Consider the following 26,009-nt stretch of genomic DNA (forward strand, 5'->3'; position numbering starts at 1 on the left):
TGAAGAAAACAAAAAAAGTAAATTGTGGGCTAAAAGCGAGATGGCCAAAGATAGAGGAACGAGTTCGCAAATGAGAGCTTCAACAATGTGCTGCCGGGAGAGGCTTGTAAACGGTGAAGTTACATCTCCATGCACAGGTAGTTGTCAAGGCTGATGTGACGTATATATGTTTTTTTCTTCTTCATTATGCATTTTTTGGCTGGTGCGACTTATACTCTGGAGTGACGTATAGTCCGGTATAGCTTCTTCAAAGCCGGTTTGGTGCACATATGTTTCTTTTCTTTGTGTCTTTGCCTGCTTTGTTACAAATGACCTGCAGGCAGTCACAACAACACAAATGCTAACTTTTGGGCTTCAAATGAGAGCCTGGAATTTAAAATGTGTAAAACACAGTTATAAAAGTTGGTAAATGGTTTTCCTTTTCATTATCTTTTTGTTGGTGTCAATCTGTGGTGTGTAGTTTTGCCGCTGTTGCTGCGGAAAAAGGCCTCGCGATGTGCAATATGTGTGAACTCTCTATTGTCTGCGCTACAACTGTGTAAAGTCAAATCAAAAGACGCGTGTAAAAAATGTTCTGCATTCTGAGGTTGGTGGTCCCGTTGGCTTCAGCACAGAGCCACGTGCCCACACTGCTCTGCCTCGCTGTAAAAATCACCCTGTTTACGCCACCTTTCCTTTTCCCTATTCTTCCATCCATCCCTCCTTCATCCGCCCACATAAAACAGGGAAAAAACTATTCAGCAAACCTGCCTGGCTGCTTTTATATAAAATAACAAAGTGTTCCGAGCTTGTAAAACGCTGCGGGACTGACAGTTTAGCAGACTCCCTGTAGTCTAGAAACTTGTGCAGCATCGGCAGAGGTGGAAAGAGTGGAACAGAGGAGCTTCTCAAACCAAGATCCATGCCAGAAAATAACAGGGCTTCATTAAACTGGAATTGTCATGCATCCAGGTACTAGACAAATGCACAAAGTCTGATAAATCAGGACGAACCGAACACTTTCTCAGGGCCAAAGTTGGTAAATTAGTCTCTATGTATATTTCCAACTGGTTTTAGGATCTGGCAACCCAAAGCCTGGGGATAGGATCATTTATTTGAACATATTCATTGGCCTGTCTATACTCTAACCAGAAATGAAGGTTCGAAATCATCAATAAAGTCCTAATTATTTCTCAACCAAAACAAAACCAGGACTACTACCACTAACCCAAGCCTCACCGACGCTAACTACAACAAACAAAAAGGCCAGCGTAGCGTATTGTTTCGTAAAACCACAAGTTGAGAACCGCTGTTGCAGACAAAAGCCGCCCTTATTGAAGCCCTATACCTCCAGGATCACACACACCCTTCTGAACCATCTTCTGTCTCTTTACGCTCACACCATGTGGCTAGAGGAGAGCCAGATGTCCCTTTCCACTTCACATCACTACGGGCTAACGACTGCTAATCCCCCATAGCTTTCCCCTCAAAGGAATCGAGGCAGCAGCCATGATCTAACTCCTATTGAATTCCAATTACCCTCCGCCGGGATTTCACAATAAGAGCCCCACATATACCCTCTTATTCCTCGACCACAAACGGGCCACGCTCCCCGCTATCAGGACCAACCACCCACTGACACGCCGCCCCGAGATATGAAATAATAGCACATGTTTATCGTTAGCCGCCATTCTTTTTATGATTTCACCTAATTAGTTTACATGCATTGGCAGAACTCACTTACTGTATCTAGCAACAACTGGACCAAGTATAGTGATGTAGTTTTTTCCACACATAGCAACAGTCGCTTCCTCAGCTTGACTCGCCCACCCCTTTTCCTTTTGAAACAAGCAGGTTTTGCCCCTTTTGTGCCAGGCAGGGACCCTTGTAAAAAAAAAAGAGCAGCTTCGGTGAATAGAGGCCCTGCAGGGAGTCTGGCAGGCCCGCACCACTAAAACCCTCTTTAGGCAATCACAAACACGCACAAAGTGGTCTTTCAATCATGGGCCTATTTAGCTCTGCCTAGTTAACCTCTATTGTTGGCACCTTTCAAAAACAGTCACCATCTAGAGGCACTTGGGGAGTGGAGACCTGCAAACAAGGCATTGGCTATGTCTCGCAGTAAGGTGCCCAGACCTAAACACCGAACGTTTTTCGAGATGCTTGTTTTAAAACACACCCTTATGCAACACCACAACCACAACTCAAACTTGGGGATGGCCAATTTTTGACTAACCACTTACTGGTTGCCCAAATGAAAACGTAGCTTTTATACCAAAAACTTTTGATTTTATTATCGACATTCTGCCTAATGCTTGCACACCCACTGACAAACTGGCCCCACACAATAAACATCTCTCTTGGATCCACGTGATTTCAATCCATCATCGTTGTATGGTACAAGGTCAGAAGGCCAAGGAAATATAGAACTTGCCAGCGATGAGGGGACTAAGCTGAGGAGAAAGTCAGATTTGGCACCTTCTTAACACTTCCAAAACACCCGGCAACACCAAAGCCGATAAGGTTTTTCTTCTAATACAGTAAAGTTTCAGTCAGTTAATTCACAATGACATCACCGCTATATAGCACATGTAGGGCTAAGTGTTACAAACGAACCGTGGAGCTGATGCAATGACTTTGAGGTGGTGAGCGCTCTAACAGAAAACAGAAATCCCCATTAAAAGTAAAGAAAATGGTTACTTCGGCTGCGCTGTTGGTGTGAGTGGGATGGAGGCTAAAGGTGAACTCGAGTTTGTGTGGCACTCTGTAACTGTGGTATTGGCACCGTTGCTTTTTTTCCCCCTTCTTAAAAAGCTCCCATTCCCAGCTTTAATGCGCCCGCCGCTCTACTTTTAGATGATTACGGTATACTGGAGAGACGTAGTCATGGCGCGGTTTATTGCCCCACTCACATACAAATAACCTGTGGGAGCCCCAAATAAGCGTGCTAAGTTTGCCCCGCTCTGACAGTTTGGTCTGTTTTTGACCTTTTGGATCCAAACGTGACTCAAATCTCAGCTGGGGTGTTATAATACAAATGCCAGACTGCTGCAGAAGTGTGCGTGACTTCAAAATGCTTTTTAAAGCAATTTATTTTTTTCACTCCCAGGCATTGATAAAAAGGGGGGGAAAGCTTTTGGCCAGCTAGCTGTAACCCTTTCAGAATGGTATACAGTAGACGAAAACTGCTTTAGACCTGGCCTGTAAATGGCTTACTCTAGATTTAGACTTGATTCAGACCAAGTTTATTCCTATACAGAGTCCAAAAAAAAAGTTTAAGAACCTCTGTACCAGACGAAACAAAAGGATTGACCGTAAAATGTTTAATTAGGTTAAAATTCGATCACCGTTATGCAAGAGTTGAATTGACGCCAAGTCTGCCCCATAAGCCCAATCACCACTGGCATTGTGTGGCAAATTGGACATGGGAACTGCGTTTGCTTCATTGCGACTCGGAAAAAACACGAGTGAGACATTGTTTGGTTAATTTCCTTTTTCCCGTTCGCGAGTGAGGGAGCCGCGTGGTCATCTATCCTCTTAGACATGTTTAATAGGGCTTTGCCTGCATTGACCGCGGGTGTAAAGATGTCATACTTTATTAGAAATCCCTAAGACGAGGGCTAGCATTAATCACCGGCTCTTGTTTATGAAAGCAATAAATGTTCCACTGAGTGCTTTATTGTCGGTTGCCAGATATGCGCCTTCGTGGCGTCTGTATGCGCAATGATGAAAACCTGGCACCCCTTACACCTGTGTGCAGATCTTTCATCGCGTACTTTCTTTGCTCTTAGGCTTTTTGTCATGTTGTCACACGCTTATGACATCACCGCGACTTTTGACCCGCGCAGTCAGGAGAGCACTGATTGGATGATTGGCTTACAGAGGACATCCACATTGACTCCCAAACTCAATTCTGCTGATGTCAGGAGCTATTACAACTGGAGAGAGAGAACGAGCGAGAGATAGGCCAGGAACAGTAGTGTGGGACAGGGCCGCGTTGTACTGTATTGAGTGCGTGGGCGGGCAGTCATGTTCAGGGTTATGTAGGTCAAACGTCTGAAGCTAAAGAACATCTCCCGGCTGAAATACCGGGGAAAATGTCAAAGTCCGACACTGTGCAATCCCGCAGATCAATAGTTCAATTGGACATAAAGGCAGCGTTGTGCTAAGGCAGGATTCACGAGAGGAAAAGGACTTAACGGGCTGGTCTTTGGTGATATGGACGTTTGATGTTTGAAGCGCACCTTGGAGGTGAAATCATTAAAAGTCGAAAATCTAACCAATAGGTCCCAAGTCGACACTGGTTTATGTTCAAAAGTGGACACGCCTGAGAGATCTAGCTGTGGTATTGAAGGTTACATTGTCTCAAGCAGAAATTAAAGGAACAGGCCACTGTTTTTCCATACAGAGATATGTTCTTACCTGAGCTTAGACGAGTTGATACGTATCTGTCTGGTCTTTGTGCTTGCCCGTGGAAGAGTGTGGTAGCTTCCAACTTCACCCCTGTTTGGAGCTATTGCAATGCATTGGGAGAGGCTAAATGCTAGCAACATCTTTGGTCATTTTGCGTGACTGAGGGCATGCACAAAGACCAGACAGGTATGCATCAACTCCTCTAAGCTCAGGTAAGAACATATCTCAGTATGAAAAAACGGTGGCCTGTTCCTTTAATACTTGATCAAATGGATTCCAATCATGCACGTTGCTGGCTCAAGATCTGGAGTTGAGCCCCCTGCTCCCGACAGGTTGCCCTGAGGCACTAGTCGATGGATGGGTCAACTACTGTGCACGTACTGGGACCATAAAGTCTAGAAGTGATTCATATATATATTATAACTGTGTGGCAACGACCCGTGACGGATTGTCCATTATCCATACCACGTACCACATCTAAGGCCCATATTTGCAACACAATCTTAGATAGTAAATATCAAAGAGTTGTAGAATCCCAAGCTGGTAACCATGTCTGATTTGATTATGAAAATGACTAAATTGAGAAACTTTGCAAGAAAACTGAGAAAGCCCCATCTTTTTTTTATATCCCTGATGGGAGCTGTCTTATAGATATCTTATGGAGCTCCGAGATGACAATTATCCAGCCAAAACTGACAGTCTATCCTCTTTTGTGAAGTTAATGCTCCCCCTGTGTGTCTCGTCAAATATATATGAACGGTATCGCCCGCACATTACTGTAACACTGCTCCACTGTGAACATCTCTCTTCTGACAATCGTCTCTGCTCTTTGCGCTTGTCCCCAAAGTGCCACGTCAGAGCATAAAAGTCATAATATTACATCTAACACGCCAACGGTTCACCGCAGCAGCTCTCCACGTGAAATCTCCACAGATCGTAAATTCGAATCCCCCCCTCTCTCCCTCCCTCGTCCCCCGCCCTAGTTAAGCGTGGAATAATGTCGTCCTAATGATTATTTTTTTGCGGCGTGCCATAACAGCATCATTCAGGGAGCGTAATGATTTTTTATGCCCCTGACATATTGTTTTGCGGCGAGTGACATAAAAGCACAATGACATGTGGCATTTTGGGAAAGGTCAGGCGGCCCATCTCAGCGGCCCGTCCATCTTCATAACGTCGCCACTTGTCATATGGAAACTGGCATCACCGATCTCTGTCTGCCCCGACGCTCGCTCTCTCTCCTCCCTCTTTCACTGCAACTATTTTTCCTCCCCGCTCCCCGGCTAAGCCCAAAGCACATCCTGTTTAGAGAAAAGCGGCAAGCGTCTTTTTTTTCTTTTTTTTTTTTGGGGAAGTGTGACTGTAGGGAGAATGACAGAAGATTTCACACACATGCATTTGTTCATGGCCCGGGGCGTGCTGAGGGGGCTCTGCGGGCCGCTGGGGGGGTCCACATGTCAACACCAGCTGTGAGGATGGAGGTGACACAGAGAGGCTCTAATACTAATGTGATAAATGTGTCAGCGCTCACTGCAGGCGCAAAATGTGCCCGTTATGAGCAATCACTGTTGGCGTTTTCAACTGCTTTCAACCGCTTTTTTCAATTCCCTGTTTTATCAGACTCCCGAGGTGGATGAAATAGTTCATGTCTGTACACATGTAGCATTTTTAAATATCAGGGAAGAAGGTAATGAGATTGAATGAATGTGAATTGAATGATTTTGCACTATACAAGCTAGCATGCTATACCTATCAAAGTATATTTGTTAGGGATTCTACAGCTTATCCATGGCCTCTATGTATTTGTTGTATTGAAATAGTTTATTCTATTATTATACCCTTGTCCTTTCACCCATTCAAATAATTAAAATATACTGTATATTTCTCTCCATTTATATTCACCTTATTCCGCCCCGCCCACTTTTGCCACTTTTGCCACTTTTTGCGTTGTCTCGGCCCTTCCGTTGTACAGACACTTCCGGTCGAGCGCGAAGCCCATTCATTTAAACGGAGAACGAGGGAAAATATTCTCCGCTCAAATCTGATGTTTCGTCGATTGATTTGTTTTAAAATGGCCAATGTTCATTTGCACCAACAAGTCAACACTGCACCGTTTCTCTGCGCGACGACCTAAAAAACGGCTTTGTTTTTGTTTAGTAACTGGTTTTATGTGGACTTCTCCAGTCCCATGTTAACAGATAGGAGAAAAGGGGCGGGCACAATTCATGGCGGCGCCCACGCGAGCCTCCGGAATAAGGTGAATAGGAGTCCTCTTTTATCTTGCATTCAATTTCTTGACTTCTCCCTCGCACCTCCTGAGGTTCAAATTACAGTTTTCTGTCAACAGCGTCAAATCGGCCCACCCCCCTGCCCCTGTATTCACCCCATTACATCCTTGCATCTTCCAACCTCACCTTTATGCAGCGACATGTAAAAACGCTCCTTTGCTTAACAGCGGTGGTCTCCTCTCGCGCGGCTGGAAATGACACAATGCCGTGACACTTGGCGGGGAAGACTCTCACCTTTTTTTTTTTTTTGTATAAGATTGACACGAGCTTAACGCCAGGTACATGCAAATGTGACTGTCGAGGTTGCGGACATGCAGGGGGCGCTGTTGTTTTGGGGTCGCGCTGTGTCAGGGGTGTAATTTCTCACCAGTAATACTCCGCTCTCCAGCCCCATGACAGCTTTAATGGTGATGGGCTTATTATAGAGAAGACACCTGCTTGTGTGCGCATGTGTATGTGGGCGCATCCTAATGTTGATGGCTGTATTAAAGCCAGTGGAGGACAACTAAAAGGCTAAGATTTATAGCGGGCCACATTTACTGACATCAGAATGATAGGCTGGAGGGTAGGGGAAAGCCATGCATTTGTAAGTGCATGTATGTATTGAAGTGTAATGAGACGCTCCTGTTCTGAGGTCAATCATTGTTTACATGTACCACTCTCTCCTATAACGTACAGTATTTATGCATGAACCTGAAGCACATGTTCGCTCATACTACAACAGTGAGCGCGCATTTGTGGCTTGTATTCCTGTAAGAACTACAGAGAAACCTGACTCTTTGTGGTTTGTGTTTATCTGATTTACACGTGCTCCACACTTTTTTTTTCTTCTTTTGGTCTCCTCTTTTCGGGCCTGTCCTTCCTTTTCTCTCTCTGCACCCACCGCAGCGTTAGCTAATCCTGCTGCCACTTCTCTTCCTGTAACTACAAACTGTACCGCACCAGCACCTGTCCGGCCGTTGAATCAGAAGAGAGAACCTTCGTGTGCATTTTTTATGTGTGGTTTAACGGACAGAGTTTTTGGGGGAGGCGGGGTGAACCTCTTCCTACTATTACGAAACACTGCTGTAAATCTACCCTGATGCTGGAACTCTCGGTTTGGGACACTGTAAAAATGCAAAAAACACATTTGCAATATGGAATGGGCGATCGTATAAAATAATAGCAAGATTAATGGCATAATTGTATGATTCTTTACTTACAGTTCAATATTTGTGCGGAAACAGAGTACGACATGAATGTTGATAATCAGGTATTTCATTTTAACAACACTTTGGCCCAACTTTTGTGAAACTGAGAGGCATTTAGCACATAACTCTTTTGCGTGAGCTCCATTTGCGCCGCACAATTTGCTCACAAGTGCTCCGAGAGCTTAAAGGTAGTTAATGCTGAGGATGTTTCTCTCGCAAACAAACCCAAATCACTTGATCCGGGTATATCCAGCGTTCATTTCATTCTGTAAATAAGCCTATCCGTGTGTGTGTTTATCCATGATCAACACGCGGGCTCTAAACACCAGCTCCCCTGGTCCCTAAACGCGCCACGCACTCCTCTAATAGTTCATCTAAATGGTCATCTTCGGCTAACAAGCGCCGCTATTATGTTCTGTGTAACAAATCAGTCCATGTTGTATCCAGGCTTGGCCTCGCTGGGCAGGCTGCGGGTTGTGTCATCGCCCTGAATTACTTTTATGTTTTGATAATGATGTTTTTGTGCGAGACCCCTGTGTAGTACTTGATGTGACTGCCACATTGCCTTATTAGTAATGCTAATTAGAAGCAATAGAAACTACAAAAGGCTTGCATATGACTGCGATTAGTTGTGTAATGTTGGAGGTACAATAAAAAGGTTACATCACATTTCTAATATTATGAAACTTCTTTGCATCATAATAGTATTCAGTCATTACATAGATTTTGGCATTTATGTAAAGCTTTACTTTGATCCCGTGTGTCTTTATTGTTTCCCTATCACAACCCACCCCCAGCGATGATATCTTAAACAGCAATAACGCATTCTCAGACGTCGCTTATTGGATAAAAGGCCGTCTTCTGAGCTTAAGGCTTTGTTTCATATGCGCTGATCTCTCGCCATTGCACTCTAAATGCCGTATAGTTAGATGAGAGCGGTGCAAAACAGATCGGCTTGTTAAACTCTGTGTCTGGCTGCCTGCGCTCTGTAATGGAAATGAGGCACATGAAAGTCCTGCCATGTGGGGCCTCAGGTGCTCGTGGGTGGATGCTTGTGTGCGCAATATCCTCACAGTAGGCATCGCATCTTGGTACGGATGGTGTGGGATCATTCCACCCGCTGAGCTTGAAATATGTGAGTCTTTGTGCCAGTTTCAGCCTGGATAACTGAAGTGAGTTGCACCAGGACTTTTGAGCAATACATTTGATTTATAAATTCCACCATGTCGCGCTCTTGTTCGTTTTGCCAATAATAATTTACAGGTTTATGTCCTTTCTTAGCCTGTTTAGAGTTCAAACTACAATAGCAAATCTTCAACTTTTAATATCAGACAAGCTGTAACAGTGTCTCGTGCTCCCACACACCCACCTGCTGCACCTCTGTCCTCTAATCTTGTTTGTCATAAATAAATGAGCTGCCCCAGTGAGGTGTGTTAGGCACTAATGAATTTATTGCTTGATAAGAAGAGGGGGAGCTCTGCAGAGCCAGCCTCCCAAAGTCATAAAGAGTAGGAAAAAAGGAGTAATAAAGCAGTGCTGACTACGTGTGGAGGTGAGACTCTTGTACCTACTGTTTGTACAGTAAAGGGCAGTATTCTGATAATGCTCAGGCTATTAATTAATCGTTAATCAGGCTGCGGCTGATTAGCGCGTCAGGGGATAGACTCCAGACTGACTGGAGACAATAAATACATATAGTCAATAAAACTGCAAAGCACCATGGGAGAAGGGCCAATATGTTTATTGAACAAGAAATGATGACCATATATGGACAACCGTGTCAGCGTATGGGAGTCAAACACACTTAATCATGAAAAAGTTACGAAAAGTGATGTTCATTTGCAAGCACTTCATCAAAGCCACGTTGCCAAGTCACATCTGTTTATAATTCAGGCGAGCAAATTACAAGGCAATCAGTCACAATCTAGTGATTTACTTATTCATTTTCTATATTATTTTGAGATGTTTTACTTCCAAAGAGATGAAGTGCGTTATAAACGACACAACGAAGCCATCTAGATTCACCCCATGAGATCTTGAGGACTATGCCTGAAGATGATGTCAGGTATGCCTGGCAACCCCTGCTGGATGGTTTGATTAAACAGTTCCAGTCGAGTCCCAAGGCCACCAAACCAACGCATAGATACCTCTATTTCAGAGATCAGATGATCCACTGTTGTGACCCTGCGGTAACCATAGTCAACATGAAGCCTGGTATTAAACCTATAATGAAAAGAGCTGACTTTGCGCAACTGTCTCCGTTCGGCCAAGCCAACCACAGCTGATCCCACACAGCTCCTCGACCGTCCCGGGTTATAAGTCTCCACACTGCTGTCTTATGTGGATGAACTCAATTAGAAGAAAGTGAAACCCAAGAAAGATGGCCACACTTAACTCTTCCGCTGACCATTTATTCCCTAACAGGAAACCGCTTGTCGCCCAGCAAGACGTATAAGGCCCGCCATCCCTCTTACTGGATCACCCGGCCATTTCCCCTTATTGTCAAAGACGCATACACACTCTAATGGGTAATAGATACAGGCCTAATCCTCGTGCCGGGTTGAGATGGATAGAGGAGGGAGGATAGCGTTGGGAAGACTAGGAAACGAGAAGTGAGTTATGCAGCTATACTCTGGGGTTTAATTCCTCACTGGGCGTTTTTACACACAAACACACATAAAGGTGATGTCCGGTCGTGCCAAGCCGGGAGCACCCGCTAGTTAAAAGGGAATAAGTTTATGGCCAGTGGAGGGCCTCATACATCAAGGAGCAGTTTGTTTAGGCAGCAGCGTGACAGGTTACAGTAACATGGGCAGGGCCAGTGGCTGGTGGCTGCAGTGATAAATGGACGATTGCAGTGAGGATGCTGCAAGTGTCGGTGCAGCGGAGAGAGGCATCAAAGGAGGTTTTTAGCGAGAGATTAATGGCAGTTTCACTTTTTTTTTTGCTCCAAGTAAAGATTTTCTCAAAGCTGTAAATTCTTGAGTTATTCTTTGTTGAACTGAATGTTTCCAATACATTTTATTCTAACCGGTTTCTCACTGCTCTTGAAAGATTGCCCTATAGGCACTGGTTTAAGGATGGGTCAAATACACTGGACACATTTCCATTTCCCATGAAAGTCTACAAAAATACATAGGCTTGTCACGATAACAAATTTGAAGTTCGATACATTGAGGCAGGAAAGTATCGCGATAAACGATATTATTGACTGTAACGATACTAGATGCTGTCAACTCTCAGGCATAAAAATCACTGTAAACCTCTGTTCAAAAAGTGCATCATAATATGCTAAAATTAGAGGCCGACCAATATGGATTTTTCTAAGGCCGATGCTGATGTTTTGCGATGTTAATTTACCGATGCTGATATGCTTAGCCAATATTTTTGAGTGATATTTTTGGCCGTTTTTTCCAAATGTCTGGTCTGTAATCCTTGGCACTTGGCTGCTCCCGCACTGGCAGATTTTATTTCATTACTTTAGGTGATCAAATCATATTTTCTGTCCCAGCTTTGATTAGTTGTCGTTAGCATTAGCATATTGTTACTAGCCACGGCATTTTGCACGGCGATCAAAAATGCAGTAGTGGAGGTTAAAACTAGCTCAGCGATTGAATTCTCCAGATTCTGCACCTCAAAGTGACATGAAGCATGTTCATATTGACGGAAGTTTTGTGAAACTTGTGTTTGACAAACATGAAGCTAGCCAATTTTTATTGCGATATTTCTCACTTCCCGTGAGGCTTAGGGAGTTGTGGACTCATTTGAAAGCCCTGACTTTGCTTTTTACATATTGGCTTTTTTCGGCGCTAGATCGACTGATATCCCCAAATATCGATACATCGGCCAATATACTACCTAAAATACCACACAAGCTGCAACAAGCATGAAATATAATGTATAATATAAACTGTAACAGTTTGCTTTGTTAAATATATTGTTTATTTGTAATTTACTGAACGATAAGTCGATATAGTAATTAGCGTGACAGCCCTAAATATACACACTGTAGTTTTCCATTCAGATAAAACCATATCGCTGCCCCTTTCATCTCTCTATAATCTTATCCCTGTCCCTGCTGTCGTCCCAGTCTCTGCCCTCCACCGGTATACACTGTACCACGGACCACAGAACAATGGGCCTGTCCGCCTGTGTCATGGTGTGTCTCTTTATAAGGACAATCACTACATTATCCACCCCACAATGAGGACAGTCTCATCTGACAGTGCAGTGCAATGTGGATGTGCTGCCATTAAGAGCTCATATTTACCATGAGAACAAAAAACAAACAGTTAAGATGATACAGTACTGAATGCAGATGGCATTATGCAGATCATGTTACAAATAAGAAATGTGAAATATAAGTCTTTAAACATTTGAAATCTGAAAAAAATCTTGTCAAACTTGGATGAAATGCTGTGAATTTTGTTTTTTTCCTTGCATGAAGTTCTCAGTCATGGGGGGATTGACACACAGAGTCTAGAGAATGAATGGAAAAGCATATAGGAACAAAATGGTAATAGGCACCGGCAGCAGCCACCCGCCCTTCAGCCTGTCGCCATCTCTTCCCCAGTAACTCACTTTTCTCCTCCTCGCAGAGAGAAAACAATAAGATATAACAATTGGCAAATGGCTCAGGCAGGCAAAGCATTACAAATGAAATGTAATGCTGTTACAGTTTGGAAATAATGAATTATGAGGATAAGCGGGGGGATCTGTAAAATCGCTGTAGCGCTTTGCCGGGGTTTCATTTTTCAACCGTATTGAATTATGGGCGAATTGGCCTCAGTCAGCTGCAAAATACAGGACGGGGAGCGAGCGGAGGATGATTCAATGTGTGTGGAATAGATGTGTGGGCTCGAGCATGTGCCACCCCCCATGACTGGTTGTGTATTTGACTGTGTACGAGGGGCACGGGGACAGGACATCTACATACTTAGTGCGGGTGCAGTGAGAGAGTGAGAGGAGGTGGGGGGGGGGGGGGACCTGTTGAGGACTGATTCGCACTCAACCCTGACGCACTCGTGATAAATGTGCCTTATCGCCGGTGTCGGGGTAACAGCTCTATAGCGGGCCCGTGGAGGGACGGAACGTAGCATAGGGTAACCAGGGAAGGGCCACAGGTGGAGGAAAATCTATTTTTCGATTTATGCAGACGTTAAGTATCCAGCATGGTCACTGTCAGATCTTTAAAAACAAGCAGAATACAAGAAAGATAACACATACATACAGGAAGTTAAAGTATAAAACATCTCATTCACCAAACATATATGTCCTGCACTTTAATGAACCTGGACTTGGGGTGCTTCTAAACATCCTTTGATCCATCTGATTTAACCAGTGTTAAAAATGTGTTAAAAAAAGAGAAGGTTTAGAGGGTGGGCAATGGCGTGGAATGGGATAGCCGGAGTTATCTGCGGGTCTTGCAAGGGAAGAATACGCATCAGGCTGCCAATCATCCGCACGGAAAATTGCTGTGAGATTTGAGTCCCCAGACGGCGTGTGCATGTCACCAATGTGTGTATGTGTGTGTGTGTGTGTGTGTGTGTGTGTGTGTGTGTGTGTGTGTGTGTGCGCCTCTGCTGCTATTACTGCCCCTTCATCCCAACACCAAGCAACCTCTCCATTCTCACAAAGAGCCCCCCAAACATACACACACGCAAACAGCTATCTCTTCTGTCTGTCACCAAAACCTATACTCAAGTCGTTTTGAAACACTGTTGTCATCTGTGGCACCGACTATTAGGACACGGAGAGAAGCAGAAAAAGAGGGATGAGTGGGGGGAAAAGAAAGGGTGAAGAAAAGGCAAGAAAGGAGAGGTTAATGTGTGAGGAGAAACCATTTCAGTGGCTTTAATTTTGTATTGATCCGAGCAGCAGCCCTGTTCCTTTAACCCAGCGCAGGTTTATGTGTGTCGGGACTGCCAAGCCCCTGCAGGCTGTCTCCACCAGAATCTGAGAATACCTATGAGTAAACAAGTGTGCCATTTAGTTGACCAAATGCAAGATTATTTACATTATGAAAAAAGAAAATGTCCATACACCATTGATTTGTCTTTGTTCCATCTAGCTTTAAGCCTCATTAGAAATTCACAAATCTCAATTTACCTACAATGTTTCAGTGCTTTTAAGACACACAGGTTTACTAATTAGTTAATTCAACCAACCAACATTTGCCTAAAGTTTCCAAGGTAAATTATATCAAAAACCCCCATGCCATCAAATATGAAACAAATGAACTTTTAATGACTGTCCTCATTGGTAAACTGTAGTGAAACACCTCCCTCTATTGGCCAGCCTGAGATCACCATGCAGTGGAGTGCCGGGGGGACAGACAGGTTGTTAGAGGCCAGGCCCTGTCCCAAGCAGAGATAGAGGCTTGATAAGGATCGCAATGATGTCCAATTGCAAACTTATGATGCTATCACACACACACACACATACAGTAGGATAGCCTCAGGTGTGAGGAGTGCAATAGCACACTCCAGGAGATAGACATCTGCGGACGCCTATTGAGTGTTTGGACTGAGGTGTACATGTTTTAGCAGCAACACTGGGTTTTTATTGCCCAGGGAATACCAACCCCGGACAGAGATGTGTTGTGCCTCTATGAGCGATTTGTTGATGCCTGAGGTGGAAAGTGACAACACTGTTCCTCAAGTAAATCTAAACTATGCTATTACATTGTGCATAAGAAGTAATCCTATAACGTGAGGTGGGCAATTAATTGAAATTACAATCCCTACTTTGGTCACTCTCAATAATCGTCACTTTATAATCAGCCTTTTTGGTAGAAACAGCACCTAGTTTTGGAGTTTTGATGAGACAATGGAAGATTTTTGTGCCTTAACTGCATGGATTTAGATAGTAGTTAAATAGTTACTGGAGAAAAGCATTTGTGTGTGTTTGTTTGCTTGCTTTAGCTGAGGTTTATATAAAAGATATGTCTATAATGGTACACACGGTTCAAAAGCAAAATGTTGTTCTGTTTCATTACTATTTATATAATTGTTTAATTACTGCACACATGTATTATATCCAGTAAATAAATGTTCTTGGGATTGTTAAAGCTTATTTCAAGGAAACTCTTGTATTTTGGGGCCAGGGGAGCAGTCTAATTCCTGGAACTTTACCCACAGAACCCACTGTCATGATGACACATAGCCCAATGAAAAGCCACTACAAAGTGTCAGAGGCGTAGTCCTTTCCAAAGTTTTCATTAACAGGTTGCAATCATCCTTTACAAGTGTCTTGCAATAGAATCCTCCATCCTACAACTCTTTTAAATTCGCTTTTTACATCTGACCAAAAATACCCCAACTTTGCTACTCATAGAACTTGTATAATGGCCGTCCAAGCCTTACCAGGAGCGATTATCCTGTCATTCTCAAAGTTTGCCCAGTGAGTGTGTGTTTGATTTCTATTCCGGTGACACTTGGGCCGAGTGGGGTAATACAGCAGACAGCTCGACAGACAGTTAGATAGATGGAAGGACGGGCCAGGCTGCTCCTCTTGTATGAAGGATTATCCCCGATCCTGTGTTTGTGACAAGAGCTGATAAGGGGCTGAGAGGAGAGGCAGAGAGGCCACTGACACACACATACACACACACACACACTTATGCACAATAATCCACAGTAGGAGAGATATCAATCCATCATTTAGAGCCCGGATTCAGCGGGAGGAAATAGGCTCCTCTCAATAGCTGACAACACACACATCTCCAACAGCATCAACGCTTTACAAAAGACTCACGAGATTTCAGACTTGGATGGTGCACATGAGAATGACCGTTCAATTTCTGCTTTTTATCTGATTTACATTTGTCTATTGTTGTCACTAGAGATATATTTAAGTTGCGTTTTTTTCCTTATCTTTTGGAGAAGACAAATGAGCTCTATTGTGTTTAAGGTGGTTGTGCATGAAGAGGAAAACGGTGAGGTGTTTTCTGTGAGAGCTACTATTGATTACAGTTTTCCTTCTCTGGGTGTCCATAGAGACCAACAAGCTGATCTCGTACTAATTTTCAAAGGTAGAAAAGTTATAATCTCCAAGTACAGGGCAAGACAAGAGAGCTTGGTATTATCCATGCAAATGAAGGACAGAGGCAGTGGGTGAGAGGAGGCAGATCATTTGGCGAAGGCCGCGGTGCTAGACTTGATGAATGAGACAAACTGCGGGCTCTTTCCTCTTGTAACTTTAAAATCATTAAGCTTTTTACATGGCTATGCAGATTTTTATAGCCACCTCACACAATCTGTGCCGCTCACGTCTCTCCAATAGCATCAGACGAGGGAGGACGCCGGGAATGTCACAGTTTTACTGACTGCCTTTCTGTATCCAGACCAGACTAAATTAGGTACAGGCTAATGGAATAGCCAAGACAGTGTCCAAAGGATGTGTCCGTGCATTCATTTACTTGACCACAATTTTAGGCAATTTCATTTCTTCAAGTTGTTAAAATGTTTTGGAATCAACAGTGGTTAAGGGTCTTATTTACTTTTATAAGCATTATAATGAAACCTCTGCATAAGTGAGGTAAGATGTAGATTATTTGGAGTGTTTACCCCTGAACTAGACTTTTAGTGCAGGGAAAAACACGTCCATGTGTCTTACAATAAAAATCAGTTTTAGCCTGTATGGTGCGTGTATGATACAAAGTGTATGAAAAGTCAAGGATAGGATCAATCAAATGCGTCCACTATATGGGTGTTTCGGGATACGCTCTAAATATTACCAATAGCACATCCAGCCATCCGTCCCGCGATTTCACTGCCTCCTCGGCTGTTAGGATTCAATTAGCCCGGAGCAGGCAGCCACGGCAGCCTCATTAAAGCTAATTAGTTAAAACATCAGCCAATCTGCGTTAATTGGCTTTGGTAATTAATTCAGCTGCTAGACCATATGAAAGCATCAGGGGGAGGGATAAAGAGAGGGGCGCACAGCCTCATGACCGATGGAAGTTTTTAATGTCGGGCTAATGTGCACATCAGCAAAAGAAGGGAACAGTTGATGTTTTTATCCCATGGTGTTCTCTGTGAGTATTCTGACTTACTGCTTCTGTTTAAAGGCAGGACCCACCTTCAATCTACCAAGGCGATTAATTTAATTTAGTATTACGGAACGAAACAGCAACATCTCCATGGAAACGAGCTTGTGATGTCCTTCTTTCAGCTGAAGAGTGACCTGTCAGGTCTGAGAAGATCCAAGCTGGATTTATTGCTTATGTTTAATCTTAATGCCACAATGTGTTGTAAAGAATGAAAATTTGAACACAAAAATGTTAGAGAAGAAAAATTAAGTGCTCGTAAATCAGGCCTGTTTTGTGGATGGAGTGATGAATGCTCGCAGGGCGTGTGCACGTGTGTGTGTGTGTCAGCACTTGTAATGGCAGGCCCTTCCTCCTGGGACCGTCCGGGCTTGCAGTGGGATGCTGCTGAGGTTATCTCTGACTACTGACAGCTGTTTATTCAATCAATCACCTTGTCACTATGTGTGTCAGAGTGTGTGAGCGTGTGCAGGGGAGAGGAGAAGAGAAAGGAAGTAAATGAATGGGGCATTAACCAGGCGCTGACCCGGAGAGCGCCAGCGCAGCCTCGCGCTCACAGGCCAAAGCACCAATATGCATCCTCTGTCTCTGGTGTCCTTTAGGGGGGCTGCTTTGGGCGTGATCAAACTATCGTGAGAAATGCATGAGGACATTTTAACAGATGCGATTGGTGTGGACGATAACTGGACTTTTGAAGCATTACCATTATTTGCTATGTAGTAATTGTGAGGGGAAAAAGCACTGATAGTAGTGACTGAACAGCATCTGTCTACATGTCTACTTTTCACGTTGACCTGCCTTGATAAAACCCTCTCATCCCTGTTTATACATGTATCGCCTTGGTCCCTTAGCTCCATACATCGCACTCATGTTAAACTCTCTATCTGATTTTTCATTCTGCTGTATTGCACGTCCCGGGACTCTCCCACAAACACCTCCGCACTATTGCACCAGCATCCACCTTTCCCCTCTCCATCCCTGGCTCATCCCATCTCCATACCCCCGCCTGGTGCACTCTCCCTCTCCCTCCCTCTCTCTCTATCCCTCCTCTCCCTTCTGTCGACATTTCATTTGCTTTTCTAAAAGTGACAACAAACCCAAGGGAGCACCCTCCGGAGAGTGGGAGGGCGATCCCGGTGATGAGTTTAGAGCGGGGCGTGGAGGAGTGCTATTTAAAAGCGCAATGCATCACTGTCAGGTAAAGGGGGTCCAGCGCGCGCAGACGTGCACACACAAATGCAAAAGTCGACCCCAGTTCCATTTCATCAGATGTCCCGGCGAATAAGCGCGCGGGCCTCATCTATTTTGCACACAAGCAGTGATCAGCTTTGTGTCTGGCTCGCTTAAATCACCGCTCACTTAAGAGAAAACATATCTCCTTCCGCGGAATTTCATTTGGGATAATGCGCCCGCCCGTTTTTTTTTTTTTTTGTGGTGCTCATATTTGCCATTATGGAGATGATGGTCTCTCCGCCTTACCTTGCGAGGACAACAAAAAGGGGCGAGCCGAAAATGAAAGCTGACACTGGGCTTATTTGATTGTGGAGGGAGACAGTGTCATTGTAAAGGGTACGAAAAGGAGGTAAACCTAATCTGTGCACTGTAAAAAGTGGAATAAGACATGAGTTGGTAGGTGAGTGACAACATCAGCCATGGGGTTACGAACCAGTGCTGTTAATGCAAGTTCCAAGCCCTGAAAAATGGAGGAGATTTGCCTCCGGAAAGGGGATTCAGCTTAAATCTTAATTATAGAGCGATGATTGACAAATATACCATTCGTCATTCGTTGTTTTTTAAGTCATTCCTTTTCCAAAATGTTACAAAGTGTGCCTTTAATTAACTAACTAACTCAATGTATTTCTTTGCTTTTTGCCGTAATAATAGGCTGCTTATTTATGTAAAGCATCACTTAGTCACCTTTAATCAAACAGATTTTGCACAGTGTAGACTGAAAGATGGCAAAATACAAAAGAACACGCTTGGAACAGGGTGGGGGGGGCAGAAGTGGCCCTCTCTCCCTTTAGCCGTGAATCAAATCAAATTCCCCTTATCGCACATTATTTGAAGAGGTTATCGGGTGCGGTAATGCGGTTACACGGCGGGACCACGGCTGAGAGATTTCCTTGTTTACCGATGTTGGCGGGGTGTTAGAGCTAACTGGCCCCGGCAAGCACTGAAGGCAGCAGGAGGAGGAGGAGAAGAAGAAGAGAAGGAACAGCATATACGCACTTGATGCATGTCAGAAAACTCATTTGAGACAACAAGCGCCAGGCCAATGTGCTTGTTTGTTTGTGTGTGCGCAAGAGACAGTTGCTCAAGGACACCAAAACAGGCTGGACTATGGGCACACTTTGTAATTCCATTTGGGGAAGACGGAGACACGCTCTGCTTGTGCCATCTCATAAATCCGGCTCGCTTATAGTTGTGTTTAAAAGCAGTTTACATGCCCCAAACTCATTAGCTGATTGTGTGTATAATTTACAAGATCAGATTATTGCTGCAACTTTTTCAAACGGAAGCAGTTTTTCGGGGACTCTTTGTATATTCAGTTGCAGTCTTTTGATGAAAAGGTTATATCCAGCTTTTTGATGGGCTGGACGTTAAGTTTACACTATGCATGTAAGGATGTGCTTTTTGGATAGTCTTCTTACTTCTTACTGTATCCATCAAACAAAAGTAGCTATATTTCTACATCTGAAAAGAAGTCCCTGTGACCAGCGTTTTTTGTTTCAGTCCAGTCCAGCCTCAATGGGAGAGATAAAAGTGACGGGATGACACGGGGTACTGGTCATTAAATGGGATTTGGACCCTTCCTCTTTGCCCATTGAGCCACGAGGACGCCCCCAAATGGGGGTTTTATCTGCGCTCCCATTGAAGGCTGGTATCGAGCTGACAATCCCTGTCCTCTCCGGAGGTGGCCTTTTCTACCTCCGCTCATTGTAGTGTGTGACTCTGAGCTGCTGCTATCTACCATCTATCGATTCCCACTTCATCTGGACCAAAGCAACTCACAGGCAAAAGAGACCCAGTGATGAAGGTGTGTGTGTGGGTATGTGGGTGTGTGTGTGTAGCCAGGGAGAAAACGGAGAGGGACTTTGGCTTTGAAGATGCTGTAAATGAAAAAATATTATTTATAACACCCAAATTGTCAGCACATGGACACAACTACCTCCATTTACTCATGTATTGTGACTGTAGAGATAATTTGGCCTCACTGTTTGTGTGCACCTCAAAAGTTGCAGGTATGAATAGGAAATTGCATCACTGCGTGTCATTTCCTGTCCAGCCCAATAGTTCTTAAAATGTCAGACTAGTTACAGCAAAAGATGTTTTCCTGACTAATGTGAATGGTCAGTAAATTCACAAAAGGCTAATCAGCCGTGGGATACGTGGCACGGACAAAAACACATTGCCATTTTGGGATACAAAGAAGTTGGAGCAGCAATTATTCAAGACCAACAAGATGGCACTACGAAGGTGACGATTTCTGGGGGTGAGCCGAGGAGGCGCGCGTGTAATAAAAGTAAGACAAATGAAAGAATTGTGAGAATTGGAGGCGAGTTGGAGAAGGGGAGATGAGACGATCCATCTTGGCACATTAGGACGAATCAAGCGCACCCTCCATCACGTCTGTCAGGGATGCTCGGCACCTCTTCCTCTCACCACCACTCCCTCTCTCCCTCTGTCCCTCCATCCATCCATCCCAGCTCCCTCTGTATCTCACTGAGAAATCTCCGCGCTAAAAAGTCCTGTCAGGCCTATTTCCTTGTTATTGTCCGGCCCCCCTGTACCCCTGTGTGAGCCCCCTGCCGTCAAGATTAAACGCAGTGTGACGCGGGATGCCCCTGTAGTTGTCTGTGTGCATGTGTGTGTGTGTGTGTGTGTGTGTGTGTGTGTGTGTGTGTGTGTGTGTGTGTGTGTGTGTGTGTGTGTGTGTGTGTGTGTGTGTGTGTGTGTGTGTTAGCCCAACATTAATCATCTTTAGGGCGCTGACAAGCCCGGTGTGCGACATCACATCAACACCCCCCAGACCTCCTCCTCTTTCCTTCCACCATCCCGCCATTTTTTTTTTCTACTCGGGATTTATCTGTCCGTGTGCCGCTCGCGATCACTCACTTTCCCTCGGGGAGCGTTTGACAGTGAGGAAAAAATAGAGGCTGGAAAAAGAAAGGGGACACAAGGAGAAGCCACGGAGGGGAAGGACAGCAACAAGTCCACAAGGGGAAGAGGGTAAAAGTGTCAAAAGCTCTTAAGAAAATCGCCAAAAAAAACAAAATAACATAGCAGTAGTGTTTCACTTTAATCAGGCCGATTCTGTTAACGTTGGTCGTTTCTTCTTCTACAGCTAAAGTGCTTTTAAAGGTACACCGTGTAACATTTTGGACTATACTGTTGCCATCAGTGCAAAACCTTCTCCCAATGAGCAGCTCGACAGAGAAAAATCTATTACTGCAGTGGGTAATTTGGATAAGAACGTAACCTGTTTCAATCTGTATTTCTGCTGCCTTTACTCGACATCTCCATGGCAACGAACTGGAGGCGTACCCACTCCCAGTTAAGTTTACAGTAATGTCTTAGGAGAGGTGAGCAAAGGCTTGTGTTTGTTTGTACATTCATGAGGTATTTTTCAATGATGAAAATGTGTGTCATAAAATGAATGCTTGCGTTTCTATTTTATTTTTTGGATAACATTTTACACAGTGTGGCTTTAAGGCACAAAATCCATCACCAGACTTGCTCTTATTATGCCCACTTGAAGTGCCCACTCAAGTTACAACATTTTTTTTTTTGTCAAATCATTTGAGAAAGTTGAAGAAGCTGCACTCAAAGTCGGGATAAACATACAGCTGCATCAGGGAGGGCATCTGATATGAAACAAAACGAATCGACATAAGTGGCAGAAGGTTTTCTTAAGGGGCAGTTCAATACAAAAGAAAACGGAGAAATGATTTTGAAATACTGTTCTATTTAAATAGACGTGTTTATTTTTTGTGAACAGACAATGATTGTATATTTTTTTTTATTTGTATTGTGGCTGGTGGGGTTTCTGCATGGCTGAAATTATCTTGTCAAACCAACGCGAGGTGAGGTGAAATGGGAAGACAGTGCAACAATAGAAAAACAGCACGAAAACAGGTAGGAAAAAAAAAAAACTAAAATAAAGGACAGAGGAGATGAGGAGCCATGAAACAAACCGAGATTGGGTTTGAAATTAGACATTGGATGGGACCTATATAGAGAAGAGTCAGACACACAGATATAGATGGTAATCGATCACCTCTTTTTCAAAGTCATTTAAGATGGCCGCTGGTGTTGGGGGGTGAATGAGGTGATGGTATGCGTGCTCATGCTTCAGGGAAACACAGGGACGGAGTGTTTGGATTCTCTCTTTGATTACAGAACAATATGAGGAGACTGGACCCAATATTATTGACTCAAATTGTTGTTCCGAACCTTTTCATGATCAATCCTGTATTTGTGAAAGTGTTTGCAAGCCCATATACCGTGATAGGGTGTCCCCCGTTACCTGGTCCCTTTGTTATTACGGTGACAAGCAGTCTAAACGGGATATCCTGACCATTGTCTCGAGACTATAAAAAGCCTATTTGATTTGGCTAAATGCAGGAAATGTCCTCTAGCAATAAGGCTGCGCGGCTTGTATTTTTAGCCAAGTGAGACACAATAAGAAGTAAACTTGTCACGCTGGATATATAGAGTTTCACGACGGTTTGTACTGAACACCATAGACTCACAGTCGCACACACACACACACTCGCAGGTGGGTATCACGCTGCGCCCCTCTGATCAAGGACAATGAAGTGCTGGCCCACTCTATAGCGCATTATCTCATCCAGCAGACACTTGTGAAGTTCCCCTCTCCGCGCTGACCTGGGAAACATTACACAACAATGGAGACACGTGTTGCACTAAATTATGTCATTCACTGAATATAGATCCCATGTCAACGGTTCGCGCATGTTTTTTTTTGTTGGAAGATGTTCATATGGATGACTAATGTGTTTTTTTGTGTTCCTGTTTTTGTTGTTGTAGGTAAAAAGAAGATGATCCTGTATGACAGCCAGGCTCCGGTGTGTCCGATCTGTCAGGTGCTGCTGAGGCCCGGAGAGCTGCAGGAGCACATGGACACCGAGATGGAAAGGCTAGCAGCGATCTGTCTTAGGTAACAAATCAAAACAAGAACAATAGGAAGTCATATTCTACCAACTTAGTTCCTTCATCCATTGGGGAATCAGAGGAGTCCAAAGTTGAAGACACAATAGTAGCATTGGGAAGACATGCAGACCACACAAGGCCAACTTAAGTGATCAGCGCACAACATGACTTGAAATACAAGCAAATCCTTTACATTAGTGCCCCATAAAGATAGCGGCGCAGGCCACAGGCTAAGCTTTAATTCACTGTATGTCACTTCACTGTCTTACATTCTTCTCGCGGCCTGAGATTTTTGGTGCCATAAATCTGCATAAAAGGCAGAGGCACGCCGTCGACGTCATGCTAAATGTTTCCTACAGGGATTAGGATTGTGACTTTTGACCCCCGGTTCAGCGCCGCTCCCTTCCTCTCCTCACGCCAGCGGCACGGGCAGCTTTATGACGGATAAATCAACTGAGAGCCCTTTTAACGATGGGACACAACCATTAGGATCCATATTTCACCTTGACCACACGCCTGGCTGTGTGTGTGTTTGTCTACTGTCCCGTATAAGATGAGAGTGGAAGTGTTTATGTTTGACCCAGTGCCCAGGCTTTACGATAGTGGCCATTAACCTGGGGGAACAGGGCAGCAGACAGCGTCACCCCGCATCGAAATCACAACTCATTTTCTCTCGTATACACGCGGGACCTGCATCCTCCTCTGTGTACTGCTGTGTCCATCAGTTTGCTTATAGTCTTCATATTGTTTCTTTGCCAAAACCTATGTCATTGTTGCAGTGAGGTCTGGAAGTATTCATACATGTTGTTGTTGTTTTTTAAATCTACACTGAGGCTTACAGAGAGACCTTTCTATGTTTTGAGCAATGAATGGAATTGGAAGTGTCAAAATAGCAACAAAAACTAAAGGAAAACAAGGAGAAAAACAAAAAAAGACAGTAGCAAAAAACCTATGAGAAAAAAAAAAAGTCATAAAAACACAATATAAAAGTGACAAAAAAGGGCCCAAAAACGCAATAAAAAGAGTGACAAAAAGCAATGAAAAAGTGGCAAAAATCCAATGACAACACAGCAAGAAGCCCAAGGAAAAAGATCCATTTAGATCAGTTTTGTAGGTCTTAGCTTTCAAATGAGGCTTGACATTGGCTTTTAGATTTGGGTAAAGCCGAACTGGGGGAAATGCACTCAGTTAAGGCGGGGGCTAAGAGGTTGCTCAAATCTGGACTCTGTAGTAACTATTCCATGTGTGAACAGGATGTCTCATGCTCCCTGAACTAATCTTTCACAATATGAAACCTGGCATTGTCATCTTGCAATATGCCCGTGCCATCAGGGAAGAAGAAATCCATTGATGGAATAATCTGGTCATACAGGATACAGGGAGGTTCAGGCAGTGGATTCTGAACCTACTATCTATCTTTTGAATGGTGAATCCTCAAAATTCTGTCCCTAACAAGAAAAGGTCATGTGACTGAAACCCAAATATAGCCTGAATCTGCTCTTAACATGAACCCTTTTACTATGTACCTCCCAACGTTTCAACAGGACTTAAATGGTCACATTTCTAAAGATGTACAAGTATTAGTGTATACATTACCAAAGTGTCGAACTAAAGGTATGCTGAATAAATCATGGGGTCATGCTATCCCTGAATAATACAGCAAGGTGTTTGTAAGCCTCAATAATTAATAAAGGTCAGACGTCTGCCCTTGGCTCCAGACTTTGTGGGACTTTGAAACCCCAAACCCACAAATACATGTGTGGCTTTTTCAAGAAAGAGTGTCATCCCAAAAGAACCGCGCTTTACCTAGCGACATATCCACCTAGAAAAGGACACGATTTGAAGGCTTTTGATAAATCTCTCTTTGCTGCTCAAAGTGGTGTGTGTAGCGCCCCCTATCACAAGTGTCTCCTCTCCTCGCACTTCTCTGCATGGGAGCCACCGTCATTGAAAGTGACAGTGGGAATTTGGTCCAATTTGTTCTAAATCTGGCTTTAATGACGACCAATGCGGGCCGAATAAAAGAGGTTGCGGGTATGGAAACGAAGACGTGCGTCGGCCTTTGACTATACCCTCTCTGTCTACGGGCTAAAAATACCTGCTCCCCTCCGCATGCTGCCCTATCTCCTCTCCCCTGTTTTGTTGTCAGCGGTCGTCACTGCGTGGATTTGATTACCGCCGGCTTGTTCATGGGCTGTGGCTTCTGCTGCATGGACATGGAAATCACACACACTGTTGAGCAAATGGAAATCTATCAGCCTCCGTGCACCTCGGGAGGCTGGGAGGCCAAAGCCATCTGCATAGCTCAACAGCCACTATCGCAGAGTAGGGGTGGGATAGGAATTAGACTTGGATTTCATTCCCCCAGCATATGCAAATTCCAAACATAGAAAGCTTCTCATAAATTAATGTTGAACGTTAATTACAAAAGGTAATTGCTTAAAATGGTGCACATACTGATACAGAATCTATGGAATGCACAGCTCAAACGTATGATGTGAAAGTGCAACAAATTCTCATTGAATAAAACGAAAACCCATTGCGACTCAGACCATATGTACTTTTTATTATAACAAAGCAAGACAAAGCTTTTTTCTATGCTCTTTTGTTCTCCATTGTTCTGGTGTTGCCTCTTCATGCCTCACACAACAGCAGACCCACTGTACATTTGCTATTCGAGTTAAACTCCGTGTCTCCCCGTCTGTCACTGGTCTACACACCTCTGCGGCGTCTCCTCACCTGCTGTTCACTCAGCCGCCTCATTAACCCAACACGTTCTAAACTGCCCCTTTCCCTTCCACCTTCCTGCGTGTTTGCCTCATTTTGCTTTCTCCCCTCCTTCCTTTGACATGGCAGGCGGCTGGAAAACCCTGCCTCATAACCCGCGCCATCAAAAATTCATAGAAACCGACAAGA

The 26,009-nt window shown here is 44.1% G+C and overlaps 1 protein-coding gene across 6 annotated transcripts in view; it reads left to right on the top strand.

Annotated features, from left to right (window-relative positions):
- Positions 1 to 26,009, top strand: part of rnf220a (ring finger protein 220a) — a 122,282-nt gene that overhangs the window by 72,694 nt on the left and 23,579 nt on the right. For all 6 annotated transcript variants that reach the window (XM_079568848.1, XM_079568849.1, XM_079568850.1 and 3 more), the window contains one exon: positions 22,971 to 23,100. In XM_079568848.1, coding sequence (XP_079424974.1) covers positions 22,971 to 23,100 — 130 coding nt within the window. The remainder of the gene's footprint in view (positions 1 to 22,970; positions 23,101 to 26,009) is intronic.

The sequence above is a fragment of the Gobius niger genome, assembly GCF_951799975.1.
Source record: "Gobius niger genome assembly, chromosome: 13".
In the NCBI taxonomy this organism is placed as follows: Eukaryota; Metazoa; Chordata; class Actinopteri; order Gobiiformes; family Gobiidae; genus Gobius; species Gobius niger.